Source organism: Malaya genurostris, chromosome 2 (assembly GCF_030247185.1).
Source record: "Malaya genurostris strain Urasoe2022 chromosome 2, Malgen_1.1, whole genome shotgun sequence".
Classification (NCBI taxonomy): Eukaryota; Metazoa; Arthropoda; class Insecta; order Diptera; family Culicidae; genus Malaya; species Malaya genurostris.
The window spans coordinates 120,603,695-120,618,016 of record NC_080571.1 but is presented as its reverse complement, the minus strand read 5'-3'; the positions used below and the strand labels follow the sequence as shown (position 1 = coordinate 120,618,016).

Sequence of the window (14,322 nt, the reverse complement as noted above, 5' to 3'; positions counted from 1 at the left end):
TTGCCATCGTAATATATTGAAGCAAATCTTTAAGTGATAGATTCAAAGTATCGTTTGGTTCTTGAGCTTTATAGATTACCATATTATTTCGTGCATCTTTTTCGAAAGGACGATATTTTCGACTCGTTCCACAAATTATTTTGCCTCATAACTGTGAACTCATTCACAGGATCCTTCAAAATGAGATTGGACTTACAACCTACATATGTATAAACCCTATTTGGTCTATTTGACCAGCGTTGCAACGATTCGCGAACTATGTGATTTGCATCAACGGCAGCCAGTTGAATATTTGCCTCAATATCATCATTGACATTGGCTTTGACTAGTTGACGCGATATTTGGTAGCATCGATCCGTTTCGTCTTCTGGTAGATCATGTATGGAAACATAAAAATCTCTTAGAAGTTGTATACGATGAAGATCTGAGCTCGTTTCATTCAATTTGCCGCAATCAACATCAACAAACTCGACTTTATTATCTATAATTGACGATAACTTTTTACCAATAAAATTCTTCACCGATGTTGAAGGATTGAGATCACTTTCAAATACGTCATTACAAATCAAAAATCGATTAGATCTGCTGCACCCTGCAATTGATATTTGATCATTAACAAAAATAATAGGACGAGTAAAAAATTACCAGGACTAAAATTTTCATTTTTGTTTTCTTTTTCTGTATTAATTTGATGGCTATGACTGGCATCGGTGCTTCTCACCATAAATTTATTTTCATTCGTCTCTGAAAAACTTTTGAACATTGCATTGTTGATGAATGTAGTATCCAAAGATGTTAAAATATTGCCGATATTTACATCTTCTGTTTCCGAGCTCGACATTTGTATGCTTTATTCACGACGTTGAAATGAAATGCAGAGCAGGGATGCCAGGCCATTTTTTCAAACATCTGTGATTAAGCCAAAAACCTGTCTGTGAAAATCTGTGCCCGTTTCCCGTACCATAATAGCAGATCGAAATCAATTTGGTGAGCAAAAAAAAAAGGTCTCATTAACAACACGCTCTGTACCTTTTTCCTCAACCGCTCTGTACTTTTTGGTCCTAAACTGTGCTCGATTTAAAAAATCTGTGAAAATCTGTGATTTATTCCAGAATCTGTGAAAATCTGTGATCATTTTCAAAAATCTGTGAAAATCTGTGTCATTTTTAAAATCTGCACAGAAAATTGAAAATCTGTGAAACACAGATTAATCTGTGAACCTGGCATCCCTGATGCAGAGCAAGGATGCCAGCAGAGTTGCCTGGTCCTTTTTCCAAACATCTGTATCAGGTGCAAAAAAAAATCTGTATCATATCTCGGTTGATTTTTCAAAAGGCCGTAAAATCCAAGAAAAACTTTATAATCACGTTATAATAATCGAAAGAGAAAGTGAACAAAGAGAAACTGTCACTTGTTTATACGGCGGTTTGAAAAATATCTGTTCTTCAATTTACACAACATTTGTATTAGAGATTAGGGATGTCCGATACCGAGTCGATACTTTGAGGTACCGATACTTTCTTTAATGAATCGGTTATTTTTGTATCGATATCGCATCAGAGCGTTAGTATCGATACATTTGGTCTCGATAGTTACTGTTACGACGAAAAATATGTCCGTTATTACGACGGGACATATTTTTCGTTTCAATGATTGGCACATTGTCGCAAAGCTAAATTACCGGTAGCGACACCTGCCAATGAAAAATGGAACCAGGAAAAGGAGAATTCTTCCTAAAATCTTCATATCGGCAGTAGAGATTTGCAACATTTTCATCGTTTATTCAATAATACAAATAGATATCAGCAATAAAAGTACACTCGGAGTTGAAGAAAATCGATTTCAAAATTATTACTACTACTTTTTTGTGTAAACTACGATTAAACATGGAAAATCTTTAGAAATGTGTGAAATTGGGTAAGGTTAGGTTTATTCGGACCAACATTTTTTTAAACAGAAATCAGTGTTATATTAATTTCTACAGTGCAAGAATGTTTAGCGATCGAGTACTATTTATTTTGAATATTTTATTTGTTATTTCCGGGCATTTGAAAAATTGTATTGAATCAACTATAATGCTCAATACTAAATAAACGATAGTTTTCGCACAATAAATTATAATCAACATTACCATCTCAGAGTAAAAACGTTTTCTTCGACTTCTACTATGATTTTGATGTGGAACACATCTTTATTTTTTACATAGAGGTGCAAATCAGAAACTCAAGGAAAACTACATATTGAAATGTGGTCAGGTATTAAACACTTATAGCTCAGTCTATTTTGTACCAACTATTTATATTATTTCATCATTTGATTGGAAATATTTCAAAGTTTCGATTTGAGTGTATCAAGCCACGTATTTTCAATTGTATATGATTGAAATTTTGATTAGTAGCGAGCAGAGTCCTATTTTGTCTGCTAAAAATCTTCGGCATACCAGATTTCCCTGCCATAGACTACGGTTTTGAAGGAGTAAGCGATATATCAAAGGGAAAGCATCGCTCTGATTGGTCAATCGATTTAAAAGCTAAGCTGTTGGAAGCACGCGAATCTATAAATAGAATCGAAATTATAGCTAACGTTTTAGTCCTACGCGTAGCATGCTAGAGGCAGGTTGTTGCTAGACAGCAACACAAAAACTACAAGGATCAGCCCCATGGGGTTGTTCGAGCCATTGGTGTGGAACAAGGCAACCAAACTTTCTAACGATCTACAATCAAACAGTTCAATCAATCGTCACACTTTTGAATCCTCAATTGCACGAGAGTCTGCTTAAATTGATCTTGATTAGGAACCAACACCGAACATTGTTTGTTTTTAGCCGACGAAATTACATAAATATCCCAAATGTATGCAATTATATAATTGTACATACTTGCGATACGGATTTTGATATTCAATTCAATAAATTATTGGATTACGTTGATAATATATTTAACTTTTTCGCGATGTTGGAAGGTAACCATTTATTTTACTCAACGTGGTTCATCTAGACTATTTTTTATTGTGTTGGTAGTTTTCACCCGAAATTAAGTGACGGCAGACCAGAAGCAAGTAAATATTGTAACAAAACGGGTTTGATTTTGTATTGCGTTGGAGGATGAGAAGTAAGCACAATTATACATATAGTTTTGGCAAATGGTGCACAGCACGCGGACTGTCACTGAGAAAGATGGAAGGAGTAAGTGAAAAAGCCGTGCGAAATACAATCAGGGAGTTCGGTAAGGAGGAGGATAAACCGAAAACGGGTCGAAAAAAAGGTCCTGCTAACCCTCAGTTGAATAAACGTATACTGAAGACGTTCGAGCAAAAGAAGGAGGTTTCAGTTCGGGATGTGGCCAAAAAGTGGGCACTTCGAAGTGAAATGTTCTTCGTGCTAAAGAACGTTTGAATCTTCGAACCTATAAAAAGCAGAAACAACCAAAACGTAGTCCGAAACAAGAAGCATCGATCAGGCCGAGGGTTCGAAAGCTGTACAATACGATTCTTGCTGGAAATTTGAACTGCATAATCATGGACGACGAAACCTACGTGAAACTCGATTACAAACCCTTGCCGGGACCACAATATTATACGGTGCGAGAAGGGCAAGTGTTAAACCAGTCCGATTGAAGTCGAAAAATTTGGTAAGAAATCTATGGTCTGGCAAGCAATTTGTAGCTTCAATGAACAGCGAAATATACATCAAGGAATTTTTACAAAAACGACTTCTACCCATGATTCGAAGCCACAAGGATGCTGTTGTCTTCTGGCCAGATCTTGCTTCTTGCCACTACTCGAAATCAACGGTAGAATGGTATACTACAAAAATTGTCACTTTCGTCCCAAAAGACATAAATCCACCAAATTGCCCACAACTTCGACCAATTGAGGAATTTTGGGCATTAACGAAGGGACATCTTAGGAAACATGTTTCGGCACCCGAAACCATTCAACAGTTCGAAATAGATTGGAAAAAAGTGTCAACACTTGTCGCCAAGAAGTCTGTACGGAATTTAATGAGGACCGTTCGCAAGAAGGTGTGCCAGCTAGTCTACAATGGCTAAATAGCAAATGTTGAGAATAATATTCTGTTGTTGTAGTCTAATACTATCAGTATATCGAATAAAATTTGAATAGCTAACACTTGTGAATTATTTACAGCGATATCAAAGTGCGTCCATACTTTCTGGGACAGTCTTTATGCAAAACACAAATTTAAATTTGATTGAAAATCACCTTTAGATTCGAAAATAAATTTGTTGGAAATCGGTTAAACTTTTTTCAATGCGTTCGAACGGTTGTTTCGTAACATTAAACTGTCGAATCGAAACCACGGCATTTCGTCTATTCGTCCGTAAACGAGAATGGGACTTTTCGTTCGTACGAAAGATGTTCGAATACACGTATCGTTTGAAGCTAAACTGGCATACATTCTAGCGTTTCGCATATGGTTAATCACTGGTTTCATGACCATGGCTTAGCATTTATTTGAAGAAGTTTACTGATATTTTAATATTTTGTGACAAACGAGTCGCGCTTATTCGTATTCGTTCGAAAGTACCCGTTCACCGTATGGTCGATACGGATGGTTTCAAAAGAGTCGGTTCTGTAGATTTTGACACAAAACCAATGGATACTTGCTTGCGTGTCCACAAGTGTAAGTTTAAAACAGGATTGCATCAGGCCCGTGCGCAGAAATTATTCATGGGGGGTTCATAAAGGGGGAGGTATGTTCGAAAGGTGGGAAAGGCGCAAACATTCGAAATAAAAGTACTACATATGAATTGTCAAGTTATTTGCACTTTTATAAAATAAGTGCTCTATTACTTTATTATTCATGGAACTTACTATTGAAAAAATTTCCATAGGGGGCTCCCTACGCACGGGCCTGGATTGCATCGATATACACGATGATCTGATCAATTGGGTTACCTTCGGAGATGTATTAAATATCGTCAGAGAATAGGTCAGATGAACTAATAACAATATTTGTAAATTGGGTTCTTTACTACTAGGATGCGATTGGATAAAATGTACGGCAAACCCCAGGAATTAAACTATTCACATGCTCGAGCTCTTCGATTCTTTTATCATTAAAGGTTTCTACATTGCGGTTTTGTTTACGTTGCCGAAGCTATATTATTTTACATCCTATCAGTATGCTCTACTTGAATCAGTTAACACACTACCATTTTCGAGCAACTCATTGGGATGCTATATCTATTTTGCTTGGTGTAACACATGCCTCGAATGGGAAGGGCTTTCATCACGTATCCTGTAGTAGTTTGTAATATCCATGCTTTGGATGCCTCGTTTGCTTACCTTTTTGAAGCTTATATTTTTTCGCACATTACTTCCCAACCGAAAAATGCTCACGTGTGATCGTAAATCAGAGCAGCGTTCACTGAACACGTTTGGACCATATATTCAAGAGACGTGCGAAAATGATGTAAACATTCTCGAATAATTCGTCTGTCACCGTTGGTGTGCAGCATAAACAGTTTAGTTGCGTGTATCACATCGACATCGACATTAACTTTTATTCTAGTGAAATGTAATGTAAAAATGAGAACAAATACCTTTTTTGACAAATTGACTGCAATTAAATGTGCATTCATATATATCAGAAAACTTAATTTCGCAGTTGTGGTCTAACATAAACATATTGTTATACTGTATACAAAACTAAAACATATCAAATTGTTCAGCTGCATACAAAACCTCGTATTTATGGTAAACCTAGAATATTATGTTACTGTTACTATAAGAGTCCGTAATAAGGGATAATTATCAGAATTTCCTGATCATTAAAGTAAAACAGAAATGTTTCAAAATTGTATTTCTCTTCTATGTTTGTTAGGTATTTATGTGAGTTTTACTAGTTAAAAAAAGAGGAGATGGTGAGCTCAATTAGTCGGCGTCTTTTATCGTCTTTTCTTATGAGGTGCCAATGAGGCCCACTGAATAAAATGTTTTGTTAATAAAACATTTGTTTCTTAAAAGTTCGCATCTTGCAATATATGGACGTTGATAAAGAAAATATTTACTTATATTGGGAAAAATTTCATCAGAATCAAAAATGGCGTTTTTCTTTGAATCGACAATAAAATTTTAAAATTTTGTTTTGGTCTTTCTCATATAGAAAGGCGATGAAATCACTGTGAAACCGATTTTTAACGGAGGGCCGAGTGTCATGTACTATTCGACTCAGTTCGTCGAGTACGCAAACGTCTGTATGTGCGTAAGGGTGTGTATGTTTGAAACATTTTTTCGCACTTGCTTTTCTTGGAGATGAACCGATTTCATTGAACTTAGATTCAAATAAAAGGCCTTGCAACTCCATACAAAGTTCTAAATCCGACTTCCGGTTCCGGAATTACAGGGTGATATGTGCAAAAAATATGAAAATACTGACTGAGCCGATTTCCACAAGATTTTTTCTCAGAGATAGCTCTTACTCTTTCAGTCGTAGACCACGCGGGTCTCTGCTGTATACAGGTGGCGTCTCCATTCAACTCGGTTCATGGCTGTTCGTCGCCAGCCTCGGTAGCTGCGAAGGGTCCGCAGGTTGTCCTCAATTTGATCTATCCATCTTGCCTGCTGAGCGCCTCTTCTTCATATACCGGTCGAATCATTATCGATAATCATTTTAACCGGGTTGTTCTTTTACATTCTAACAACATGCCCATCCCACCGTAACCGCCCGACCTTGGCCGTTTGGACGAGGGTTGGTCCTTCCATCAACTGGTGCAGTTCATGGTTCATTCGTCTTCTCCACGTACCGTCTTCCATCCGCACTCCGCCGAAGATGGTTCGCAACACCTTCCCTTCAAAAACATCAGGAGCATTGTCCAGGACTCGTGCCCGTAGAGGATAACCGGTCTTATCATCGCTTTGTAGATAGGTAACTTCGTACGACGGTGAATTTTGCTCGATCGAAGCGTCCTGCGCAGTCCAAAGTAAGCACGATTTCCTGACAATATGTGTCTCTGAATTTCTCTGCTGGTGTCATTCTTGGCAGTTACCAGTGAGCTTAAGTACACGAACTCGTCGACCATTTCGATTTCATCACCACCAATCAGAACTCGTAATGGGTGGCTGCTATTATCTTTTCTCGAGCACCTGCCTTTCATGTACTTTGTCTTTGACACATTGATGTCTAGTCCGATCCGCTTGGCCTCAGCTTTTAGTCCGATGTACGTATCTTCCATCTTCTCAAAGTTGCGTGCTATAATATCAATATCATCAGCGAAACCAAGTAGCTGGACGGACTTTCTGAAAATCGTGCCACTCGTGTCTATCCTCGCTCTTCTTATCACACCCTCCAAAGCAATGTTGAATAGCAGACACGAAAGGCCATCACCTTGCCGTAGCCCTCTGCGAGTTTCGAAGGGACTCGAGTTTATTACCGATACTCGAACAACGCACATCATTTGATCCATCGTAGCCTTGACCAATCGTATCAGTTTGTCCGGGAATCCGTAATCGTGCATGATTTTCCATAGCTGATCTCGATCGATTGTGTCGTAGGCTGATTTGAAGTCGATGAATAAGTGATGTGTGGGCGCATTGTATTCGCGGCACTTTTGCAACACCTGGCGGATGGCGAACACTTGGTCCGTGGTAGCGCGTACGCCCATAAATCCTGCCTGATATTGTCCCACGAATTCGGTTGCAATCGGTGAAAGTCGACGGCATTAGATTTGGGAGAGTACCTTGTAGGCGGCGTTCAGCAGAGTGATCGCGCGGTAATTGCAGCAATACAGCTTATCGCCCTTTTTGTAGATGGGACACACGATTCCTTCCATCCATACCTCCGGTAAAATCTCGTCCTCCCAGATCTTAGTAACGGCCCAGTGCAGTGCTTTCACTAGTGCATTACCACTGTGTTTTAGTAGCTCGCTTGGTAGTTGGTCAATACCAGCGGCAGTCTATCGTCCTCCGCACACGTTCCCAAGTTCGTTACCACGTCGCTACTTTCGTATTCCGCCACATCGCCATTGAGGTGCTCGTCGAAATACTGCCGTCACCTCTCGATCACCTCACAGTCGTTCGTGAGAAGATCCCCGTTGGTGTCCTTGCACATATCGGCCTGTTGGCGCTTTTTTCTACGGGATACCGAGTTTAGTCGGTTCCGCGCCTGTCTGTATCGCTTCTCGTTTGCTCCTGTCCGGTGTTGCAGCTTGCTCGCCCAAGCTGCATTCTTCTCATTCTTTCTCAGAGATAGCGTGACCGCTTTTAACAAACTTAGGTGCAAATGAAACTCCAAAATTTTATCTGGATCCGACTTCCAGGTCCGGAATTACAGGACGAAGAATGTTTCATACAGTCATACAGAGCGGTGATACAAAACACGGAAATATATTACAAAACTGGGCTCAAAACAATTTCAATCGATAGGTCTTGTCAGTGAACGACCAAGCGAATCGATTTCGGCTATACCAGTCCCCGGCTTCCGGTTTCAAACCACATGAAATATTGTTCCCAAATTCTAAAATCGAACTCACTTTTCTCAGTAAAGCTTTGACTCATTTTCACAAAATTAGTTTCAAATAAAAGATCATATAATTCCATACTGAATTCCTAAATTTCATCCCGCTCCGATTTCCGATTCTGAAATGACAGGGTTATGAGTGTTAAAAATTTCAAACCATCATATAAAACTTACATGCGCTGGTACGGAAGATGAAAACACAACACCGTCCATACAAACGAAGCGCACAGTACGCTGTGTTCGATTTCGTACACGCGGTAAAGAAAACGACAACTGACACCGTAGCTCGGGATTGAAAACACAAGTAAATACATCGCCACCGAACACATATAAGCACAAGTTTTCGACAGTGTTACCTGAGTTTGAGACAAATCATAGGAAATAGGAAACTTTGACCGCCGGTATTATTATAATGATAATAGTAATAATAAAAATCCAATCACAAAGCATATTTTATGTTCCTGGCTCAGAGGTAATTCCCTATATAGTATGAGTTTCATATACAAAAGTAACAAGAGCTTTTCGATCGTTTGATTTGCTTAATCGAAATAGTGCATGAGATGTAAATCAACCAGCTCGAATTAAAGCAAAGTCATTGTCTCTATATAGAAAGGGAATGCAATCACTTGAAAAATCGACTAGTAAAAATTTTCTCGGATTGGCGGTTCAATGCATAGGGCGCTAAGTGTCAGTAGGATAGCACCAGCCATGCAATGAGTTCTGTACGCTAAGAATCGGCTGCGTGTCTGTTGAAAAAGAAGGTCAAATATTCCTGAGTTTCTTTAGTTTTTTTAGAAATTCGTCATAACACAATAGTACTTATCGGTATCCGGCTACCCAGAGAAATAAACACATAATAAGATTACCGAACATTTACTGCCGAACTATTCCTGTGGGGTCGGGTATAGCGTGATGGGTTAGTCGATGCCATTCACATGACCCACCTGGGTTCGATTTCCAAACCCGTACATAGAGTCAGAAAGTTTTTCTTACTCGAAGAGGCGAATTACATTATGGTTAAAACCTCTATAATAATAAAAAAAACTCTTTCTTTCTGAGATGCATTTTGAAATCGGTTTCTGGTAGCAAAATATATCGAACTAACAGTCCTTCCCGTCCAAAGCAGATTTGCATTCGGATGTGGCCAGTTTCGGTAGAGGTCAGCAAACAAGGATCAATGCAATTTGTACAATGTGAAACAACCGGCTCCCTGTCACGACGCATCTTGATGAGATCAAAATCGGAACTTCAAAATCAGCTGATTGCAACGTAAACAAACAAACAGTAATGCATTTGTTTAACGCGCTTAGAGCAAATTCAGCAGCTGCAAGATTCATATGGGTGGTCTATAATGTAAATGAAACTGAAACAAACGTATCCCCAGCAATCCGTTTTAGTTTTATTTATTCGACCAGTTCTACTGTCAAATTTAAAACTGGTATACACTGCCGTTCTATTTTTTCTATATTTGAAACACAGATAAAACGCTGCTGGGGCAGCCAGTTTATTTTGTTGTAATTTCTGAATTTAAATTTTAAAACTGACATAAATTATGCATCTAGAACTAGAACACTCCTGAATATGCCCTTACCTTGTTTAGTGCACGAAAATTAGTGAATTTTGTTTCGACTCTCTCACAATAACTTGTCGGTTTACCTAAAATACAGCAGATAGTGTTTTGGGACATTAAGTGGAGATAATTTTCACAATTTGAGAGTCGCGATGAGTATCAAAACATCGCATTGTTTGGGGATCGAAACGCGAGGGGCTCAACGTAATCGGTATACTTTCAAATGGCTGGTGCTCACATACCGGTGTCAGATGGCTGGAAACAACGGGTTATTTTCAAGTGTCAAAAGAACAAATATCAACATGACCGCTTTCCAATGCCCATACTAAAATGTTACTGATTTAAATAGGAATGGGAGATCATTCTAAAATTGGGTTCAAAAGTTACTGATACAATCTTAATTGGTTACTCATGTAACCAATGTAACTTACGTTGCGAAAGCGAACTTGATTTGTTTCCACCATCCCGAAGCCATTCTTGAAGATAAACACGGTATAACTAAAACAACGCAATGATTCACTTGCTGAGAAAGAACCCCAGATACAATACGAATACCAATACAAACAACAAATTTCGTTAAATCTATGGAAGGGTATGACGTTGTTATTGTTGTCCTTCCGTAAAGTAGGTGAAATCATCAACATTTGAGTTGAAATAGCAATGAATTCAGAGTACTATTTCTATATCAACTCTTAATCACAATCCGCTATCTAATGTCATAGCACAACTGGAAACCGCAATACAATTTTGTTAGAGATGCTATTGGCTCCAGGCTCACTGCGGATGACTTAGGTTGAAAACCATTGTCGGTAGAATGAAAAATTCCTTCGTTGTGGTTATTTCTATTTTCATATAGCCATACATGACGTATGCAAATTGAAGAGGGTTCGAAGGGTTTAATCATGTTCTTTCCAACTGTGTTTATAAATCTTCTCACGTTTTACTTCTTTCATTCCTTTGATTTATTTCCCACCCTATTCTTTGATTTAGGAAAGAATATTGCCCTATTCTTTGATTTAGGAAAGAATATTATATATTAGAGATTCATAAAAAGCGGGGGCAATACATTCCAATGCGAAATTTGCTGTAGGATAGAATAAAAACATTTGTTTTATTTCTCTTGAATTTCGTCTTAGACTCATCAGTGTATTAGCACTGATAGAATAGAATGACATAAAGTAACCGTTACATATGAGGAAACCAGATTTTTTACTGCCAATGTAAATTTTAGAAACGTTTTGCCTTTCTCTGATATTAGAACGTAGCCTCGGAGACCCATAGTGTTTATCGCTCGATTTTCTCGGAAATGACTGAACCGATTTCAACAAGCTTAGGCTTGTTTTAAAGCTACTATTGAATCATTGATCTAGTTTGAAGATGACATGATTGTCACTTCCGGTTCCGAAGATGTAATAGTATAAGTGACGCAACCAACCAACCAGCAACTGCAAACAATGTACAACAAAGCGCATCTACAGCAACCAGCAACGAAATCAACAACAATACCACCGATGCGGCAATGGATGACGAGACGAACCACAAACGAAGTGCTCCTCTATCCTCGCAGGAGGAAAATGGAAGCTCCTCTCCCCCTAGAAAAAGGGTGACAACGAGATCCAATACAAAAAAAAATCTTTTATTTAAAAACTCAGCTAAATCGGCCATGTAAAGCTTGTACGCAAATAGGCCTGAATAAAATATCTTTTAAATAAAAAAAAAAGTGACGCAACTGACTTATCTACATTTTGAATCAGCTGAAGTTACTTGAAGATGACTCAACGAATTTAGATAAACTTAGGCTCATTTGAAGGCTAACATTGTTGATCAAATTTGAAAGCATTATGGTGAACATTTCCGGTTCTGGAAATGTGATCTTATATGTGACGTAACCGACAAATCTAAGTGTTTATAAATGCGCCAAAATTTCTCGGAGATGCCTGAATCGATTTCGAAAGACTTCGATTCGTTTGAAAGATACTTTTAGGTTATATGATAAGCTCACAATAGTAATGGCCGAAGATAGAATCTTATTATTGTTTTTCGGATTTTTAACAATATCAAACTAACTACCCTGTAATTCCAAAATTTTAGGTCAACTCCGGAATTTGAAGTTGATGGAATAGAAACTAGAAAATATATTGGACCTCAAGGCCTTTTGTTTGAAACCAAGTTCATAATCGATGAGAGTTCGATTATGGTATCTTTTGACACTTTACTTCCGGAGCTACGAGTACCGATAATCGAAGACCGACTTAGTAAATGTGAGTTTATCTGACCAGTGTAGTCAACTAGAGGAATTTACTGACAAAGAAACATAATCGTAAATCGTATTTAGAGTTTTTTTTTCGTACAGTGCTTATGAAAAAATGTTTTACGTATATTTGAGATTGTTCGATTCATTGTACTAATTAGAAGAGGTGTCATATGTGCATAAAAAAATTTGTAGTGTATTAGTAGCCTTTTTGCCTCCACAGTGTTGCTGTAATGTCCCTCGTAAATTGCAAGAATGATTGATATATATTATATTCCAAATAATATATTTGGATAGCCTCAATGTATCACAACACTGAGTCACCACAGTACAATGCAAATATTTAAAGTCGAAACGTATTAAAATTTCAACATCGAAAAAGTTGAATAATCCATTTCGTGTCATATTACAACAGTGTTGTAGAGTATTACATCATACACTCTTACCAGCCGCTACGTAATTTTGGGTCAAAACCTACCCAAAATCAACTAAAGTGCATCTCCCCAATTTAAGGTAACGAGTGATGACCTCAAAATTAAATGTAAGTTTAGTCAAAGTATTATGTCATAACAAAGCACGCCACCCATTTTTTACGATCAAGTCACAGTTTGAGTAGATAACGATCTAATTTTGGGTAGCTTATAGAAGAGCTCGACAACGAGTGATTTCTCCTCAAAAAATAAGTAAAAATGATTTTCTGTGTACACGAGTATATCAAGAGTTTTGGATGGAATGATATTTGATTCTAATTTGTCTTTTTTTCGCCTCGAACAGTCATCGGGCGCGGTTCGCTTTTTCGAGCGCTCCGCAAGTAATTTATATTTTTTTATTTTTTGACGCGTAGTCTACGTCGCGCGCGGGCTTATTTTTTATAGCCTTTCGGACTAATTTTTATCTAGAATAATGAAGTGCGGTGTAAAATCGTGTGTTAATATTGACGACCGCTTCCTTTGGAAATGCGAATTCTGTGAAAAATCGTACCATTCAGCCTGCATCGGCGTGCAGCGGCATCAAGAAAATTTTATTCTGGCATTTATGGTACCAGTGTGTGCCGACTGTCAACATTTAATAAGGACAGGAGCTGAAACTCTAAAACTACTTCATCTACAGGAGCAACTTCTAAAGCACACAAAAAATCAAACGGAAACGTATCACCGGACCACTGCAGACATGAAAACCCATTACCTGGAAATATTCGACAGTGTCGAGCGCTTGCTCATCGACGTGAAGCAGTCATTGTCCAGTATCAGCAGAAACGACCACAACATTTGCGGTAAAGTAGGTCAGCGCATGCAGTCATTCGAGGCCTCGTTACACAGTGCCATAAAAAACGTTAGCGATTTTAGTAAAGTAAATGACCAGCACATCAAGGAAATGAGTGAACGCCTTCTTCGCCTCGAAGAAAAATTCTTACGACCCACCAAATCTGAAGTCCCTGCAATAATACCTAACACTGTTCTGGAAGAATTAAGAGATGAAGTCAAAGCAATATCGACATCAATCTCCAGTATCGGAACCAAAGACCAAAATACCAAACCTAAGTCTCTAGCTGAAGAACTCAAAGAGAAGGAAATTCAAACATGCGACAGTGGCTGGCGCTCCATTGGAAGTAAAAAAATCTGGAAACGAGACTGGAGTGAGTATGACAAGAAACAGCGCACTCGACGGCTGCAAGAAAAACAAGCTGAAAATGCAAACTGCAGACGAAAACATCGGAAGCGGAAACAACAAAATAATTCAAATTACAGTACACGCAGTAAAAACAGCAACTACAACAACAACAACAACAACAACAACAACAACAACAACAACAACAACAACAACAACAACAACAACAACAACAACAGCAACAACAACAGCAGCAGCAACAACAACAACAACAACAACAACAACGACAATAATGTGCACTACAACAGCAACTTGAACACTAATAGTAATAATACCTGCCACAACAATAACAATAATGTGTCATTACAATATACCTTACCCTTGGACAAAGACTTACTAGCAGCTGCACGGGTT

The 14,322-nt window shown here is 38.2% G+C and overlaps 1 protein-coding gene across 2 annotated transcripts; it reads right to left on the bottom strand.

The window, feature by feature from the left end:
* Positions 1 to 28: 28 nt before the first annotated feature.
* Positions 29 to 857, bottom strand: LOC131430320 (uncharacterized). 2 transcript variants are annotated; one of them, XM_058595197.1, is made up of 3 exons: positions 818 to 855; positions 646 to 752; positions 29 to 592 (listed from the first exon to the last, which is right to left on the bottom strand). In XM_058595197.1, exons 2-3 carry the CDS (start codon positions 722 to 724, stop codon positions 84 to 86), a joined length of 588 nt encoding a protein of 195 aa, XP_058451180.1. In that variant the 5' UTR covers positions 725 to 752; positions 818 to 855; the 3' UTR covers positions 29 to 83. The 2 variants fall into 2 exon arrangements, with proteins under 2 accessions (XP_058451180.1, XP_058451179.1); XM_058595196.1 differs by having other exon boundaries at positions 646 to 857.
* Between the last annotated feature and the right edge of the window lie 13,465 nt (positions 858 to 14,322).

What these genes read in the sequence shown, in the direction of transcription:
- LOC131430320 (XM_058595196.1), bottom strand. Translation starts at nt 841, where the DNA reads ATGTCGAGCTCGGAAACAGAAGATGTAAATATCGGCAATATTTTAACA. An exon ending in AAATGAAAATTTTAGTCCTG is followed by an intron (nt 593 to 645) that starts GTAATTTTTTAC and finishes TATCAATTGCAG; the next exon opens with GGTGCAGCAGATCTAATCGA.